Consider the following 17493-nt stretch of genomic DNA (forward strand, 5'->3'; position numbering starts at 1 on the left):
GTCATCTTTGCTATGCCCCTTCCTTCACCGTTCCATTGCCCACAGTCTGCACTCTCCCCCAGGCAGTCTCCTCTATTAGCAAGCCTACTGCTGTAGATGTCTGTTTCCACATCAGCACCATTAATTTGTTTTCCACAAAATGGAAAAGGACTTCCTTTCATCAGAACCATGCCACTCTCAAGTATAAGACTTCAAAGTGACTCCTACTATACTTGGAATAAATGTGAAATCTGAATACAATGCCTTCATCCATTATCTAGTTTCTGCTCCCTTACTGGACCCAGTCTTACCTCAGGTTCCCTTTGTAGGCAACTACTTGATTTCCAAAGTCTTTGCTTTAGCATTCTAAGCTGTCTGTCTCCCCATTTTCACATGGTTGAGTCCTTGTTAGCCCTGTTTTCCACTTGAGAGACCTCCAGAGTGGAGTGAGTGGCCCCTCAGCCATCCTTGGTTGCAGTCCTTCTTTACAGTACTCAGAGCCTTCCTCACATGTGCACCGTGGATGTTCATTTTCTCTTTGTTTCCTACCTCATCAGGGCGAAGGCACACCTCCCAAGCCCACCGCTGTCTTCCAGTGTTTAGAGCACTGCTTGACATGTGGTAAATTATTAGTGGAAAACAACCAGCAGGATGGACGAATGGTTCTCCTCCATCCTATCCCCACCAGTCAAGGCTGACAGATTCTCTGATGGAGGTGGAGCACCACAGACAGCATCCTGGGAACTGGAGTGAGGGGTGCGACCAGAAGGAAGAGCAGAGGCAGCTCCATCAACGCCCCCAACACCCTGCCATTGCTCCTACCTTTGCGGCTTCTGAGCAAGTGTCAGAGCCAGCACTCCCAACACAACCAAACCCACAGGTTCTCAAAGGCCATGCCACCCACCATTCAGATTATATGTGCACTATCCTAGTCATGCCCAAATACTTAAATTAGCTAGATATACATTCAAACTTCTGAATGGATAGATACAGCTTATATAAAACACAGAAAAGTTAAGGGTCTATATGCAGCATGCATGCATATAATGATCTTTTCACTTGTATCCTAAATGACTTTCTTTTAAAAGTACAACTCCAGAATCATCTCTTACTTGAACTGGGATCAAAGCTCATATCCTGTTTAAAAACACACTTGCAAGCACACTCATATATACTGCAACACACACAGAGCCGAGGTGGGGAGAACTCAGTGTCGTCTGTGGTGTAACTTAGCAGACCCTCGTAGAGAGATGATCTTCAGTGTTTCAGAATTAACACAGACATGCTTACCAGTGCAGTAGATGATTTATGAGTCTTTCTTTTGAAATATCAACCGAGGTGAGTGAAGAAACTGTCTCTAAGGTCTTAGGAAAGCCCCAGTGTTTTACATCAACCTCTACACGAGCATCTGAAGGAACTAGGCAAGGCACCAAGCCCTGACTGTGGGTGCCTGCCAAGAGGAGCCAGCACAGCTTCTCAGGACAACTCAGGCGCTCCTCTCAAGAAATGAGGTAGTACACAGAGTCCATGGGCAGAGCCTGGCACACAGTGGGCAACATCCACCCTCTACTGCCAAATGACAGCTGCTGCTCTCTGCCTGTCTTTCGCTCAAGACTGACCAGCCAAGGGCAGGAACAATAAGACAGCTTTACAGAGTTTGGGAAATGGAACAAAGACGAGAATGGGAATGGCAGTCATGTGGCTCGGCTGAAACCGAACCTGGACCCCGGCAGGAAGGCGGCACCGGGCAGCGCTGAGTCAAGGCAGGCACTGAGTACACAGCTAATACTCCTTTGTTTATGAATATCAAAAGCCAAGTCTCTTAGACCAAATGTAAACCCACATATGATGATCAGGACCTGGAGTGTCCAGCATGGACTCTCACATGGTCTTCCCTGTGTATAACCAGGACAGCACACCCATGTTGTAGTGCACATTTGTTCAACACCAGGCATGAGCTGGAATGAGCCAGTCCACCCTTCAAAGCACAGGCCAGGGAATTCATAACACAATCAAGGGATTACATGGTGGAAATGGAAAATTTTTCATCCCTCTTCACAGCCCAATGTCAGTTACGCACGTCATTTGGCTTTTCCTCCAGGGAGGTAATGGAATATCCCCAACTCTGGGGATATTTATACTCACCCTGTCATCCATCCACACCCATCCATGTAATCCAGGCAAAGCAGAGAGGAAGGGTGGGGGTAAGAAACCGGAGAGCAGGTCAAGAAGGAGCCCACATTAGACTCATTTACCCCAAAAGACAGAGTAGAGCAGGAAGCCAAAAGCAGGTGTAGAGAGGGCCACCATAGTGTCCTCCTGGGAACCACTAACAGAAAAGCAGGCAGGGCACCCTCACTGCCTCCTGACCAGTCTGAGGAAAAGACATAGGTTCTGTCAGTCAGATCCTGTTCTAGCCCCTTAATTCTCTGCCCAACATCACTTATTAGAAGGCAGAGCTGTGTGGATGGACACTGGAGTGGATGCACGTCTGTGAGGCGGAGCAGGAAAGCCAGCCACCTGCAAACGCTGCTACCCACACCTGGTGCACAGGGCGTCGAGGTCTTAGGTTGGTTTCCATAATCGGAGCCTCGGGGGAAATGACAAGGATAAAAGCATACACAGTTTCCTTTCGTTTCTGAATATATTTTAAATGGGCTCATGCATCCATGTGTGGTGATCAGGATTTAAAAATGTAAATAAAGTCATACAGAAGTGTGAGTGTGCTGTGTGGCATGTGCAAAAAATATGCAAATGGCAAGCCACTGAAGTCTCCATCAACACGAACGGGTGAACACGAAAACACCACAAAACATCTGTCCCTTAAAATAGTTTGTCAGAAACAACGTATTTACAAAATGTAAATTTGTGAGGTTTTACCCCCTTTACATGGAGAGTGTTTCTATTACTAGAAATACTAGTAAGTTCCATAAGAATTTACAAAGTACTTACTTACCAGACACTGAGTGTAGTAAGTTTGAGAGGCAAGAGCGAGCATTAAGGAACTCTAAAGCCCATTAGCCGTTTTTCCCTCTGAATTATTATAGAGGTGAAGAAAACGAACACCAAAGGCATGCCCTGAACTCTTTCAGAGAACAACTAACTTAGAAGGATCCTCACAGGTTTAAATCCCAAGCCCTGGCCGGGATCTGACCTGAGGAAGCCATCACCTCTGTTCAAGTGCTCACCTAGCCTGTACTTCAGCCTCCTAGAGTGAGAGGGCTCCACCACAACTCTACATACCGGTCACTAGAAAGCATCTGCATCAGTTTATCTTTCCCTTTTACAAAACACCGAGGTAGCAAAGTAAGACACCTGCTGACCTTGGTTTCAGAGGCTGGAAGCCCCAGCGTCCTCGCTTCAGCTACCTACGGCAGACACGTGACCGTGACAAGCACACGTGGCCGTGACAAGCACATGTGGCCGTGACAAGCACACGTGGCCGTGACAAGCACAGGCGTGGGAGGAAGGCCTCAAACCCTGATACAGGAAGGCAGGTTCAGGTTCAGGTGCTGGGCTCCCGGGAGCTCTCAGGAGAGCTCCCTCAATCCCTTCCCAGAGCAGGCAGCTTCCGCCCTGTCTAAGGCCTCAGCTAGGTCCTTCTCCTCCCAGCACAGCCATTCTAGAGACCCTCCCTATGTGTGACCTCTGCAGGGACACCATCAACCACACTCAAACCTAGGAAGCCACAGCTCTGTCCCCAGGGCCAGGCCCCACGACGGGGCACACACGCTATGCAGAAAAAGGAATGAAGGAGCTATAAGGCCAGCGGCCCAGCCTCAGGCTGCCGGCTCACCTGCATCCCTGCATCATGCCTCCATTTCTCACAGTAGGCCTCCCAGAGAGGGACCACGTCCACATCCTTCACAGGCTAGACGGAAAACAGGAGTTGGTTGGTTATCTTAGGTTCTGGTACCAGGTCAAATGCCCAAAGAGTCATGTGGACACTGGCTTCCCTTGCTTCTTCATTGACCCAGACAACCAACCCTTCAGAACTCATATACTTCTATTCCTCAAATACTCCTATATCCTCAAGCCACAAACTCAAGGAGAAGCACGTCCTGGTCAGTGTTTGTGTGGGGACAGGGTTGATGACTCAGTTGGTAAAGTGCCTCCTATGCATGTATGAGGACCTCAGTTTCCACTCCCAACATCCTCCTAAAAGCCAGACCCGGTGTGTGTCTGTAACTCCAGTGCTGGGATGGGGTTGGGGCAGCAGAGAAGTGGATCCATGAGACACACTGGCCGGCTCATAGCTAAACCAACGAGCTCTAGGTTCAAGGCCAAAGTGTAAAGTGATGAACTAAGATGCACAATGTCGACTTCTGGCCTCAGCACGCACACACATGCACATACCCACACAAACATGAACATATACATACACCACATACACACACACACACACACACACACACACTGCTTTTGTCTTTGTAGTGTGTGATCACTAATGTTAAAACAAGAAGGCAAAAGGATGGAAAAAGCATTCCAAGCAAATGGAACCAGGAAGAAAGCGGGCGCTGCTATTGTAACAAACTAGACTGCGAACCAAAACTAATCAGAAAAGAGAAAGGACAAATCACTCTGATCAAGGGAACAGTTAACCAAGAAGACACTGCAGTCCTAAACACACCTGCACCAAACGCTGGCGTTCCTACCTACATAAAAAAAAACATGCTACTAGAATTAAAGACACAGACCAACCCTAGTTCAGCAGCAGTAAGTGATTCCAGTATCCCACTTTTCCCAATAGGCAGGTCATCCGGACAAAACCAGAGAAACATCATTGTTGAATCATTACCACACATCAACGGATTTCGTAGATATCTATGGAAAATTCCATCCAAACACCAAAGGATACACGCTCTACACAGCAGCAAGTTGAAGCTTCTCTAAAGCAGGTCGCATCCTGGGACACAAAACAAACCTTACATTCAGAAAAAGTTAAATAACTGTGCATCCTATCTGACCACAATACAGCAAAGTTTAGAACAACAGAAAACAACGTTCTAGTAAGCACTGACTCAGTGCTAAATAAACAATAATTACTGAACGATGAATGGGTCCAAGAAGAGATCAACACAGTTCCAATAGTCTAAGTTTTCACTGTTTCCCAACTCTAAGAGTGAGATTTAGGTACCTGGCCACCAGGGGGTGTGGCGTCCTCTGGTTTCAGGGCACATTCCAAATACCTAGTTGGCTCCTATTCTGTCCTGTGTGGAAAGCTGCTAGTTGTCCCCCAAACCCACTCAATATGCTTTGATAATAAGCTCTACGTTTTCGCTGGGCACATACCTCCCCCTAGGATTTACACTACACTTCAAACCTCCTTGCAACTAGGCCTTACTCTTTACCCATAACACAGCAGCAGCAGACGTGACATATGCCACTTTCTAGTACACAGCCAGAGCTGGTGTGGGCTGAAGAATAGATATAATGTGGCCAAACCCCCAGCAGCCATGAGACCATGAGTCATGCTGGGAATGGGAGCTTTGTGTGGCTAAGCAACAGAAGAGGTGGGGAATCCTTGACTAGCTAGGCCCTGTGCACTCGATGACCTTCAAGCCATGAACGTTTTGATTTACTTTCCCTGGTGTTCAGAGACGCATCTCCACTGAAAAACAGTTTGGTTTGTTTGGTTTATTTCGGTTGTTTAAGGATGAAGGCTGGCCTCGAACATATGATCCTCTTGTCTGAGAACTGAAATCACATCCAGACTGATCTCATTTTTAAAAAACAATGATTAAAATGGCTAGGAACAAGTATCAGTGACAGGTACACTATGCCCCTGATGCTTTCTACTATGCTCCAGAATAAAGACACCATGCCTCTGTTTTCTAAGACAGCAAGGTGGAGCCTGAAGTGTACCTGCCTCAGCATCAGCAGAACTCACCAGCAGAAGCCTTTACATCTCTCAAAGCCACAACTCTTAAGGAAATATTAAACTTGCGTAAGTGGCTTTATCACAAATAACAGAAAATTCAGTAATATATGCAGGTATCTGAAATACTAAAAATTTTATATACGTTAAGTAAGGGTGAAGAAATCTACAGCAAGAACAACTGTCACTTCCGGTACTAGGGTTGTGTTCAGTGTGATTCACAACAGTTGCAGCATCTAATGTGAAATACGTACTACTGAGCAATAAACAGGGTCTAAGCCATCAATATTATATCAGTAGCTGTTTGACTCATTATTAACAACTCAGTAAAGCAAAATTCCTATCTTCCAGGAGAACCAATTGGTTTCTGTACCTGGCGCCCTCCCTTATTCTAAGGCATCACGCACAAGTTGCTGATTTCCTGGACCAATGTCAACTCAGACCACACTCATAATCTAAAACAGGACTATTTCCCTAGAACCAAGTTCAGAGAAACCCAGAGGAAACACAGACCAGAACATTTCATGATGCAGATTTTATTTTTTATTTTCATCTTTCAATGTCATAAACTTTATCATAAATAAAAGCACCACATACCAAAACTAACCAGCTCTAAAGTCCACACAACTCAGTGAACTTCTATACAGTTAGAACAGGCATTTAGAACAAAGGCTGTGGATTAACATTACATTTTACACTTTCAGTACTGGATGTATTTTATGTACTAATCCACCACCAAAACCAACCAAATGAAAGTGCATGTTGGAATCAGAACTAGAAAAACAATCACTGCACTCAGCCCTTCCCCATCCCCTTATGTTTAGCCTTTGTGTTCTCTTTCCTTCATGTTATACTGTACCCATGTGTAATTTGTTTACATATACAGACTTATTATGGGCCAGATTCCGCATATGAAAGAACACGTGCTTTTTTTTTCTTTTCTGAGATTATGTGACCTTTCTTAATATTGTACATTCTAAGTTCATCTATTCTCCTGCAAATGTTTTAACTTCATTTTCCCTTAGAGCTGAGGAGTATTCCATTTTATGGCCTTTCAAGATCCAGATTTTATACGGTTACCCAAGAGGGCTAGCTAAATTCTCAAGGCTACCTTGATATTTACACATCATGGCTGTTCCCAGGCTGACACAAAGTGATGCTGTGTTTTAGACATGGAGGAGAAAGTGTGAACAACACTGAAGACGGCACCAACCGCAGAGCCAGGGCACAGAGCGTGCTTCTCTACCGTAAGGAAACAGACCCTTGCCATCCTTCTCAGTGAAGCCATTCTACCACGGCCGATCTTCAGAGGAAAGGACAGACGTGCACTCTGCACAGGAGCATCACACCTTGCTCCGGAATGCTGACGCACTCCACAAATTTGTTTACACGGGACTATGTCACCGTACAAGATGAATAACGCGGACACTGAGGCGACAAACCGAGAACGGACGGCATTTCAGGTGAAGAGTATTTCACAGCGAGTCCGAGAAAGGACGGCATTTCAGGTGAAGAGTATTTCACAGCGAGTCCAGAACCCCAGTGAGACCTCAGAGCTCCCCCAAACAATGCCTTCACCCGCCCCCAAGCAACCTTCAAAAATGTTAAATCTCTCTCACTGTGTGTGTGTGTGTGTGTGTGTGTGTGTGTGTGTGTGTGTGTGTGTGTGTGCGCGCGCGCGCGCGCGCGTTAACATGCGGAGGAACACACACTGGAGTCAGAACACAACTTGTGGGAATTGGCTCTCTCTTTCCACGGCTGGGTCTCAGAGGCCAAACTCATGCTGTCAGGCTTGGCAGCATGCATCTTTACTGGCTGTGCCATCTTGCCACGGCCCTTCCATTTCTAACCAAGGCCCAATTCCACGAACCCAGTGCTACAGAACAATATTGTCCACAGAGCCACAGTCAGCTCACAAGGACATGGCTGGGCCGGTGCTCTTGATGCTACATACGCTGTGAGCTTGGAGCAGTACAGGAGGCCATCCTGAGGAAGTGTCCTACTAAGTGTAAAGGAGGAGTATACAGGCAGTGACACCATGGCCAAATGCTTACAACCCTTACGACAACCCATCCCAAGCAAGTCTGCACCTGCTTATAAAACAGGGATACTTGGGTTCTTCTGATTCATCTTGTCTTTTATAAAATGTGAAACTGTAGAGAACAGAGTTGTTGGAGTATACTCAGCTACTGGTCCATTTTCAGGTCTATGATTTTTTTTTCTTTCATTTTAGTCTGAGGGGAAAAAAAAACCAATCTCTCAGCTGGCTGAACCACAATGAGACTGTGAGAAGCCAGAAAGTGTATTCTGGCTACGCTCCATTTCTTTGTTATGCCCTGCTCAGCCACAGCACACAATTCCATCTACCGATGACATGGGCCAGAGGCACCGCAGAATAGTGGGGACTAGAGGCTTAGCTTCTTGAATTGACTGTGAAATTATGGAATCTCACAGCAATGAAAAAGCAGACGTATGCTCTGGATGATGGGGGCGGTAAACGGTCAGTGATTATAAAAACACTCACACCCCATACCCCTCCCTGTCTCCTGACTGCTCTTCGCCCCAGCCAGGAACATCTCCACATACAACAGCATCTTTCCCTGGACCACGGCAGTAGCATCCTCAGCTCTTTTCAGATCTTTGTGTTCAACTCTCAGGCCTGACTACATTTCCCAGGAACAGTTCCCACATATGGAAGGGCTGCATTCACAAAGTCCCTAGCCGTGTTATAGGTATGGTATCCATTGATGGACTAAACTTCCCTATTCCTTCACTTTGTTAAAAAGAAACTGATTACTGGTGATACATGTAGAAAGCTTTTTCAGGCAAGTTCACAAATCTGTTTCCTAAGATGGCGCTGCTAATGATCTTAGCTTCTTTTGAAAAGACTTGGGCAGACGTGTTCTAAACAACAGAATATGACTGTCTCACAGTAAGAAGCAGAGGAAATGCTAATCAAGGAGGGATTTAATCAACCCACCTAAAACTCAGATGAGGAGAGAGATGACGAATTTCTTGATACTTGTTTCTCGGGTCGCTTTGAACAGTAACTTAGGCAATTAGTAGAAAAGGTGTTTCTGATGCACTTGCTTTTCCCAGAACGGCCGCCAGGATGGAGAAAAGCTGCAGACATTGGCATTGCTCTGTCTGCTGACGAAACTCAGCATCAGGCTGTTCACCTCGTCTTCTGAAATACAGACTGCCCAACAGACACCCCCAGGGGGGCTTCAGCCATGTGTTTCCTTGCCCCCCCCCCGGGTTTGGCCCTTTGGCCTGCTGCGTCTCTAGGAAGAAGGCAGCTCTAGGATGTAGGAGGTCGTGGACACTGTTAGCGGCTGCCGGGCCTGCAGGCTGCTCCAAGCTTCTGCAGTCACACACCTTACAGACGACAGAAGAGAGCAGCCCGAGAGGTCTGTTCAAATCACACATGGAATAGCTATAAACTCAAGTCACGTGGGACTGAAAGGGCCAATACCCAGAATAACTGAAAATAAAATGAATTTTTTCCAAACTGCTGCCATTACTTATCGTTTTACTCCACACTGCGAGGATGCTTTTCATTCGTGCGCAAATCCCTCCCTAGAGCCTGTGATTGACGGCAGGAAGTGACTGCCGAGGGCATCACCAAACTGTGAGCACACCTGTGTCCATCCACTCTCTGCTGCAGAAACGTAAACCCAGACCCCTGCAAACAGGCCTGAAACAACAGAGCTCCCGGCCTGGTGACATGATCTGTGTGATGCTGTGACAGGCACAGACCACAAGGGGCAGCAGCAGCACGCTCCTCTCTGCAAGCCAGTAAGCTAGCCCAGGCTCCCTAAACATTCACCACAGGGGCTAGGCATGGCTCAGGGCTGTGAGCACTTGTCCAGCATAGCACAGCCCAAAATGGAAAGAGAAATGTTTTATATTCACCACAAATCTTCTTGCCCCAGATAAGCAGCTCTAACTATGTGAGAAGGTCCAGCTTTGTGTCATGGAGTGTCAGGGACAGAGGAGTCTCCGAGCTGTGCCATGACACAGGCCCTGTGCAACCAAGAGCACGGTCTCCTGGAAATTCAGCTGCTCTGGTCACAGCTAAGGGGTTTATATTCCACACAAGCACTTGCTGAGCGCTACAGCATTATCCTACCGTTTGGAACTGAAAAGAGCACATATACCATCCTCACTGGGGACGCCCAGGCAAGGACCAGAAGGTCTTATGGGAGTCAAATGCAACAGCTGACAGGGATATTTCTGCGGAGCCATGTTACCAGCACGTGGGGCGGCGACCCACACAGAAGCCCTAGATGCCCAAGTGTCCAATGAAGCTGGGGGTCAAACACTGACGTAGAAAATTACACGAATACTAGTTATTTCTACTAAACTAAATAGACTGTGCTCAATCTATGTTACTTCATAATACATGTTACCTTCTGTGGGGGCGTTTACCCACCAACCCACAGCTCCCCAGAGTTTTCTTCAGTGAGAGCAGCAGGAAATATTAGATAGAAGAATTTAGATTGTGGAGATAAACAGAAAGAAAATACAGGATAGCCTCAAGAGGGCCTGGAACCTATTCCAATGGGCCCTGCCTGTCTCTGCCCCAGGGTTTTTATACAGATGCCAAGGGGTGGAGCAAAAGACCTCCCCACAGCACAGACAAGTGCAGACTATCTCAGACACTCAGGCCTCTGGTCCTATGCGGACATGATGGGTAAAGCCACGAGGAACCTGAAAACAGGCTCCCACAACCTTCTAATAACCCCGAAGGGATCCTGAAAACTACTTACAATGGAAACACAGTGGCAGGAAGGCTATGTGACTTACCTCATGCTGCTCAATATGTGTAAGGCAAAGCGAGGCCTGTCTGAAAGTGTCTCTGACTTTAAACACTATTCACACAGATCACAATCCAGCAAACTCTCTTAAGGGTCCTACCATACTAAATAAATTAGGACACGTAAAATGGGTCATGCAGTCTGTGGTGCAGCCATTCAGTCAAAATACCCAGCAGTCAGACCCTGGATAAGCACATGGGTATTGCTGCTCTCCAATCACACAGAAGGCCAGCTTACTAACAGTTAATATAGGACACAGATGGTGAACCACAGTCCTGTACCAAACCCAGCTTCCACCTGTTTTGGTAAATGAAGTTTTACTTACAGTCTCTATCTAGCCATCAACGAGACTAGTTCTAGACAACGGAGGCAATTCACCCATCACAGTGACTGATGTCAGATGTCATGGGAACGCCCTTGGGAGCTTTCAAGATCCTTGAGTCCAAGATCTACTGCCGTCTTGTCAATGCTCTGGTTCCTGATCTGTAGCCTGGGTGATTCAGCCTTCCAGGTGGGAGTGAGTGCCTTTTATTTTAAGCTTCTTTGAAATGTTTATTGAATTTTTTTGCACAATGTAATTTTGATTGTCCCCCCCCTGCACCCGTTCCTCCCCGCCTCCCTACCCACCCAATTTTATGCTTTTTCTTTCTTTAAAACAAAAGCAAAACAAAAATACACTAATTAACAAAAACAAAACTCCACAAACACACACACACAAACACACAAAGAAATAAAAATAAACAAAAGACTAATATGACATACAAACAAACAAAAATCCCAAACAAAACAAAATGAGGCAAAATGCCTACACAAGACACCACTGAGTTTGTTTGCAGCTGGCCAACTACTCTTGGGCATGGGGGCTACCTGGAAGTGTGGCTAATATACCCAGTGAGATTCCACTGGCAAAAACTGGTTTTTCCTGTGCCAGCATGCACCAACTACAGACAGCTTTCTTCGATAGGGGTGGGACTGTGTGTCTGGGACCTGTGCGGGTCTCACACATGCTGCCACAGTCTCTGTGAGTTTTTATGTGCATCAGTCCTGTTGTATCTGGAATGGGAGTGCCTCCTGAAACACCCAGCACTCTGGGCAATCTCTCACTGCAAAGGAACAGACGTTTTCCATCACGTCAATCAAACACCAATTCATTTTTCTGACAAACTCAACACCCTCAGGGAGCTAAACAAGCCAAAAGGAGAGCCTCGCCCTGGAAAGACAGCGACCGGGGACTGAGGTGCGGTGTCTGAACAATTTTTTCGCTCATCCATTCATTCAGGGGTGCTGCAAGTGCCTGCTCTACTGAGCAGAGACATACAGACTTCAGACTAAAGAGGGAGATACTTTACACGGAGCAAATCTCTCAACAACCTGAGCTTGGCAATCCCTACTTCAAGTAGGCAGACAGACACAGACAAATGGTGCTCGTTTCCTGTCAAGAATAGTCATGGGAGCAGAACCCAAAGGCTATGAGGGTAGTAACTCCAGGGCCTCCTGCAGAGCCCTAAGCACCTGGTTCAATGCCTGGAAACAGCAGGAACTCCAAAGATATTTGTCTTCTGTATTACCATAGGTTAGCTCCACGGCTTTTGACAAGGTGGAATGTGAGCAGCAGCCCGAGAGTCACATTCCCCAACTGTCCTGTTAAAGACATCAATTTCTCCATACCTGGATTGTCTGGTAATCGGAAGCATCGATTCCCTTCACCGTCACCTCTCGGAAAACTATGGGTTCCAGTTCCTCTTTGGTAAGATCACAGTGGTAAATGACACCTAGAAGGAGAGGAAGTCTCAGGTTAGCCTCCAAGTCTCATGGAACACAAGGGCCACAAGGATGCTAGGTACTACCCGAGGCTACCAGGCAGGGCCCTAGCCCATCAGTACCCTAGTAGGTGTGCCAAGCAGACGAGGAGAGTCTGACATGAGCGGTACCCTGGAGGAGCGGGGGTCTCCTCATCAGCACCACCGCCTACTTCCTCCCCTCTCCAACACTGTGACCTCACTGTTCACTGTCAACGGGATTGCATTTGCAGTCACCTAGGAGCCACGCCCTGGGAGTTCCTGGAGAGCATTTCCAGAGGTTTCACTGGGGAAGGAAGACTCCCCACAGCTGTGGGTGGCGCCATTCCATGGACTGGGGTCCTGGACTGAATATAGGGGGGAAAGGAGGAAGGCAGCTGAGCACCAGCACTCATCTCCCTCTGCTACCTGATCTGCCCTTGTGTGAGCGAGGAGCCAACTCTCAGGCCTTCCCCACTGTCTCAGTTACTTTTAGATTGCTGGGATAAAACACCACGACCAAGGCGACTTACAAACAGGTTTAATCTGGCTCAAAGCTTCAGAGGGTCAGCGCTCATGATGGCAGAGTGATGGAACACTCCAGAGCTCACATCTTGATCTACAACCATGAGGCAGAGAGTGACTGGGAATCCCACCAGTCTGAGGCCTCAAAGCCCACCCCAGGGACCCACCTCCTCCCACAAGGCCACACCTCCTGATCCTTCCCAAATAGTTCCACCAACTAGGGACCAAGTATTCAAATAAAGGAGCCTATGGGGGCCGTTCTCACTCAAACCACCACATCCACCATGATGGATCACACACATTAAACTGTGAGCTTTCTGTTCAGCATTGTGTCACAGTAACCAGAAAGGAACCAACACCAACAGCAACCTGAGCACTCACTGCAGATGGCTGGCACACTTTGGGGATCTAAGAAAAGGTAGAATACCCAACTGACCTCAACAGCTTTTCAACCAAGTCAGGTCAGAGGGAATGCCACCCCCTCAGGCCCCCCAAAATGATAAACTCATCTGCAGTCCTTTACCTCAAGGACACCGCTGGGAAGCCCCATGATCTACTCAAGGTCTACAGCCACTCAGGGGTCTCCTGAGCAGTCCCTCTGAGGCTGTGCCACCCGGCACACACCCAGCCAAGGACACAGACGTAGGCAGCAACCAGGAACCAAAGGTGACCCATCACGTGTCATTTCAGAATCAAATTTCCAACCCTGCCCCAGTAATAGTGCACGATACAGAATAACTAATATGTACCAAGAATTCCAGCATATTAAACCACTAATGAAAATTCTACTTCCTGAATTTAATGCCACCCTCTTGATATTTAAGAATTACATCGAAGAAACAATTAGACAACACAGTGCTGTGGCTGAGAGAGTGAGCCAGAGAGGCTGGGTCGGAACCGGTACCTCCTGTACTTTAAACATAACTGTCAAGTGTGAGAAAATTTGGTCCTGGGACCCCAGTGCTTGCTGGGATCCCACGGGACACAGTGAAACCGACTGCTCATGGATTAGAATGGCAGCTCTCTTTCCTCTCAACCCCTCTGTGTAGGTATTTCTCTAGCAGCTGAGAAACAATATTCTGTATGTATGTATGTAACTGTAGGACAGTGAGTGAGGGTTTTTAAATCAGTACAGGGTACCTACCACAAACACACATACAAACACACACACACACACACACACACACACACACACACACACACACACACACACACACACCTGCACCAGGGAGAAAAAGATGCTCCAAATATTGCAACAAAAACAAGACGAAATAATGAGCAAGCACGTGCCACATGATCACCTGATTCACCTTGATGTCACCACAAATATGAAGGATTTAGGGGCTAGAATTAAGAGCTCAGACAAGCAACCAGGAACTGGAATTGAATTCTCTAATGAAAGATGGGGAGGAGCAGGGAGATTCTACATTGCTGTTTATTCAGCTGAGATACAATTCTAAAAGCAGAAGGAAATGACTACACAACAGAGGCTGGTTATCATTAAAAGGAGTGACCCATACTTCCCTCCATTCTGTATAAATGCACACAAATGGTTCCATGAAGGAGGGAGGCATAAGCTTGATGGTTTCTTTGATAAATGTATGTTATCAATATTCCCTGTGTATAGTCATCTGGGTTAGCCCAGGTTAGTCTACTGCACATTCTTAATATTATAAAGTGAACTACTGTAACCTACTGATACATCATGTCCCACCTGATCATGTAGGGAAAGTGGCCTTGAAGAAAACGTTCTGGACCACAAACAGCAGAAAGCTGTCTAAAAAGTGAATTCAAGATTGAAAGAAGAACTCCATTACGGAAGGAGTATCTGGCCTTAAGATGTTCCCTGATGAAAATGATGTCATTCCCACAGTAAGATGGAGACAGGAGAGCAGCTGGTGTGGGCTGAGGATGGAAACAAGGAGAGCAGCTGGTGTGGGCTGAGGATGGACAGAGACAAGAGAGCAGCTGGTGTGGGCTGAGGATGGACAGAGACAAGAGAGCAGCTGGTGTGGGCTGAGGATGGACAGAGACAAGGAGAGCAGCTGGTGTGGGCTGAGGATGGAAACAAGGAGAACAGCTGGTGTGGGCTGAGGATGGAGACAAGGAGAGCAGCTGGTATGGGCCGAGGATGGACAGAGACAAGAGAGCAGCTGGTGTGGGCTGAGGATGGACAGAGACAAGAGAGCAGCTGGTGTGAGCTGAGGATGGACAGAGACAAGAGAGCAGCTGGTGTGGGCTGAGGATGGAAACAAGGAGAACAGCTGGTGTGGGCTGAGGATGGACAGAGACAAGAGAGCAGCTGGTGTGGGCTGAGGATGGACAGAGACAAGAGAGCAGCTGGTGTGGGCTGAGGATGGACAGAGACAAGAGAGCAGCTGGTGTGGGCTGAGGATGGAGACAAGGAGAGCAGCTGGTGTGGGCTGAGGATGGGAACAAGGAGAGCAGCTGGTATGGGCTGAGGTTGGACAGAGACAAGGAGAGCAGCTGGTGTGGGCTGAGGATGGACAGAGAAAAGGACAGCAGCTGGTGTGGGCTGAGAAGGGAGAAGGAGGAGTTAGGGAAGAGAGCACTGGGAAGAGCTGGGAAAAAAGGGCCAGAGGGATCTCCAACATTGTCCACATGAAGAGAAGGCAATGGGCTCCTTAACTTAGGTAGGTATCTTGTCTGCTATATTACATGGCTGGATTTAATGCTATAAAAAGGGAGTAAAAACAAAACATGAAAGCCAAGGCTCTTACAAGGTTTTTTTGTCTTTCCAAAACATGTGAAAGGCTTTTTCTTGTCTGCCTCCCAGAGCTAGGCCTAGAAGCTGCTGTCCTGGTATACTCAAATCTGTCCTTTGTAACTCAAATCTGGCTGAAGGTAACCCCAGGCAACCCCTAAGCTTCCACAAGTACAAAATTAATCAGTTCAAGTACTAAGTTGTCTGTGTCACAGGGAGTCATTGTATCCTGTTCCAGACTGTCCTGACTGCCTGTTTCTTCCCAAGCTGGACCTGAGGTGCAAAAGTCACAAATGGTCTGAGCTCAAGACGTGTCCTTACCATGTACCACCATGGGATATGACGTCAGCTGATGTCCTTGCTAGATGTAACACATGCTCACAATGGGAAGCTGGGGCTGTACTTATCATCTCAGGCCTCTGCTACTGACTGCAGTAGTGAGCAGCTAATCTACAGACTGGCACAGGCCATCTTTCAAATACCATCTGTGTCTGGATGTGTATATTCACAGAGTTCTTGCTTTCCCAAGAACTTCTTTAATTACTTGATGGCTGCTTTGCACTTGGCTTTAGAAGGCCTGAGTCTGGAAACTCCACTCTCAGGTTTTAGGTATCAATTACATTCAGAGAGAAGGGAAGGATGAGGGAAATGGGCGAGAGGAGACAGGGAGACAAATGGAGCATTACAGTAACAAATTAAAGCTTTCTTGGAAGCAGCCAGTAGCACGCAACTAGGAACACACTTTTCTCTCCGACCTTCACAGCCACCGCCACAGGCAGCATTTCATCACTTGGCACAGAAACATCACTTCCCACAGGGACAACAAGCCCCTTCCCTCCAATAATGATGATCCTGTTCCTGAAATAAACGGTCACGTGGGGTCACTGGAGGTGGTTACGGGCCCCGAGACCCTGAATTTTATTAAGAGCAGATGAGTCACCCCTAGTCTGTGTTCCTCTCTGTCCTTCATTCATTTAAACGATGGGAGACATGAGAGTCGAAAGTAAAATGTCTAGAACCAGTGAAAGCTTGAGAATAAAAAGTGGGTCCCGTGACACCAGGGATGGGGATTCCGTCCACCTCTGCTCACTGGTTACTGCTGAGCTCCAGGTTTGCTTCTACTCTCCTGGGCTCCTGTCCTAGCTCCTCTCAATCCCCTGGAAGGTACTGGGCAGTAAAGCCTGACGCACCCCAACCTACTGACGGACATCACTCTCTCAGTTTTAATAGCCCTGTCACCAGCCTGTCACGACGCTAAGATTTCTTATGGACTCGGAGGCTCAAAGAGAACTGCATCCGGATGAGGCATCACTGCAATCTGGTCACATCCCAAGGAGGACGGTCACTTCATCACCTGCCGGTTCTCCCCAGCAGCACACAATGGTGACAGATCAGAGGGGCAGGAAGTGCTCCCGAGGAGCCTGGCAAACGAACACAAGTGTGGGAGCTTTTTCAGCCAGACTGCTTTAAAGACAGGGTTTGCCTGGTCAGCTACAAACTGCCAACTGAGCAGACTCCTGGGGAAAAACACGATGTACGTGTGGCTACAGCTCTATCCGGTGGAGGAGAGAAAAAGTCCACACAAAGCAAGATGAATGTGACTGGCCTCACAGAAAGCGTAAGACAGAATTACTTCACTTTGGGAAAAATGAACTCATACCAGGAAGTGTAAAATCTCATCTCTGAAGCACTTTCCTTTCCCATCAGATCCAAGATAACACACGTTCTTTCCATGCACCTTCAGAACTACAGCTTATTCTGGGAGGCATTCTGTAAGCTGGGTATGGC

At 47.4% G+C, this 17493-nt stretch overlaps 1 protein-coding gene across 1 annotated transcript in view; it reads right to left on the minus strand.

The window, feature by feature from the left end:
• Prep (prolyl endopeptidase) overlaps positions 1 to 17493 on the minus strand; it is a 106941-nt gene that overhangs the window by 22788 nt on the left and 66660 nt on the right. Inside the window, exon 10 of the mRNA XM_052751410.1 lies at positions 12346 to 12449. Within this exon, the coding sequence (XP_052607370.1) occupies positions 12346 to 12449 (104 nt within the window). The remainder of the gene's footprint in view (positions 1 to 12345; positions 12450 to 17493) is intronic.

This window comes from Peromyscus californicus, unplaced genomic scaffold (genome assembly GCF_007827085.1).
Source record: "Peromyscus californicus insignis strain IS unplaced genomic scaffold, ASM782708v3 Scaffold_22__1_contigs__length_63687245, whole genome shotgun sequence".
Taxonomy (NCBI): Eukaryota; Metazoa; Chordata; class Mammalia; order Rodentia; family Cricetidae; genus Peromyscus; species Peromyscus californicus.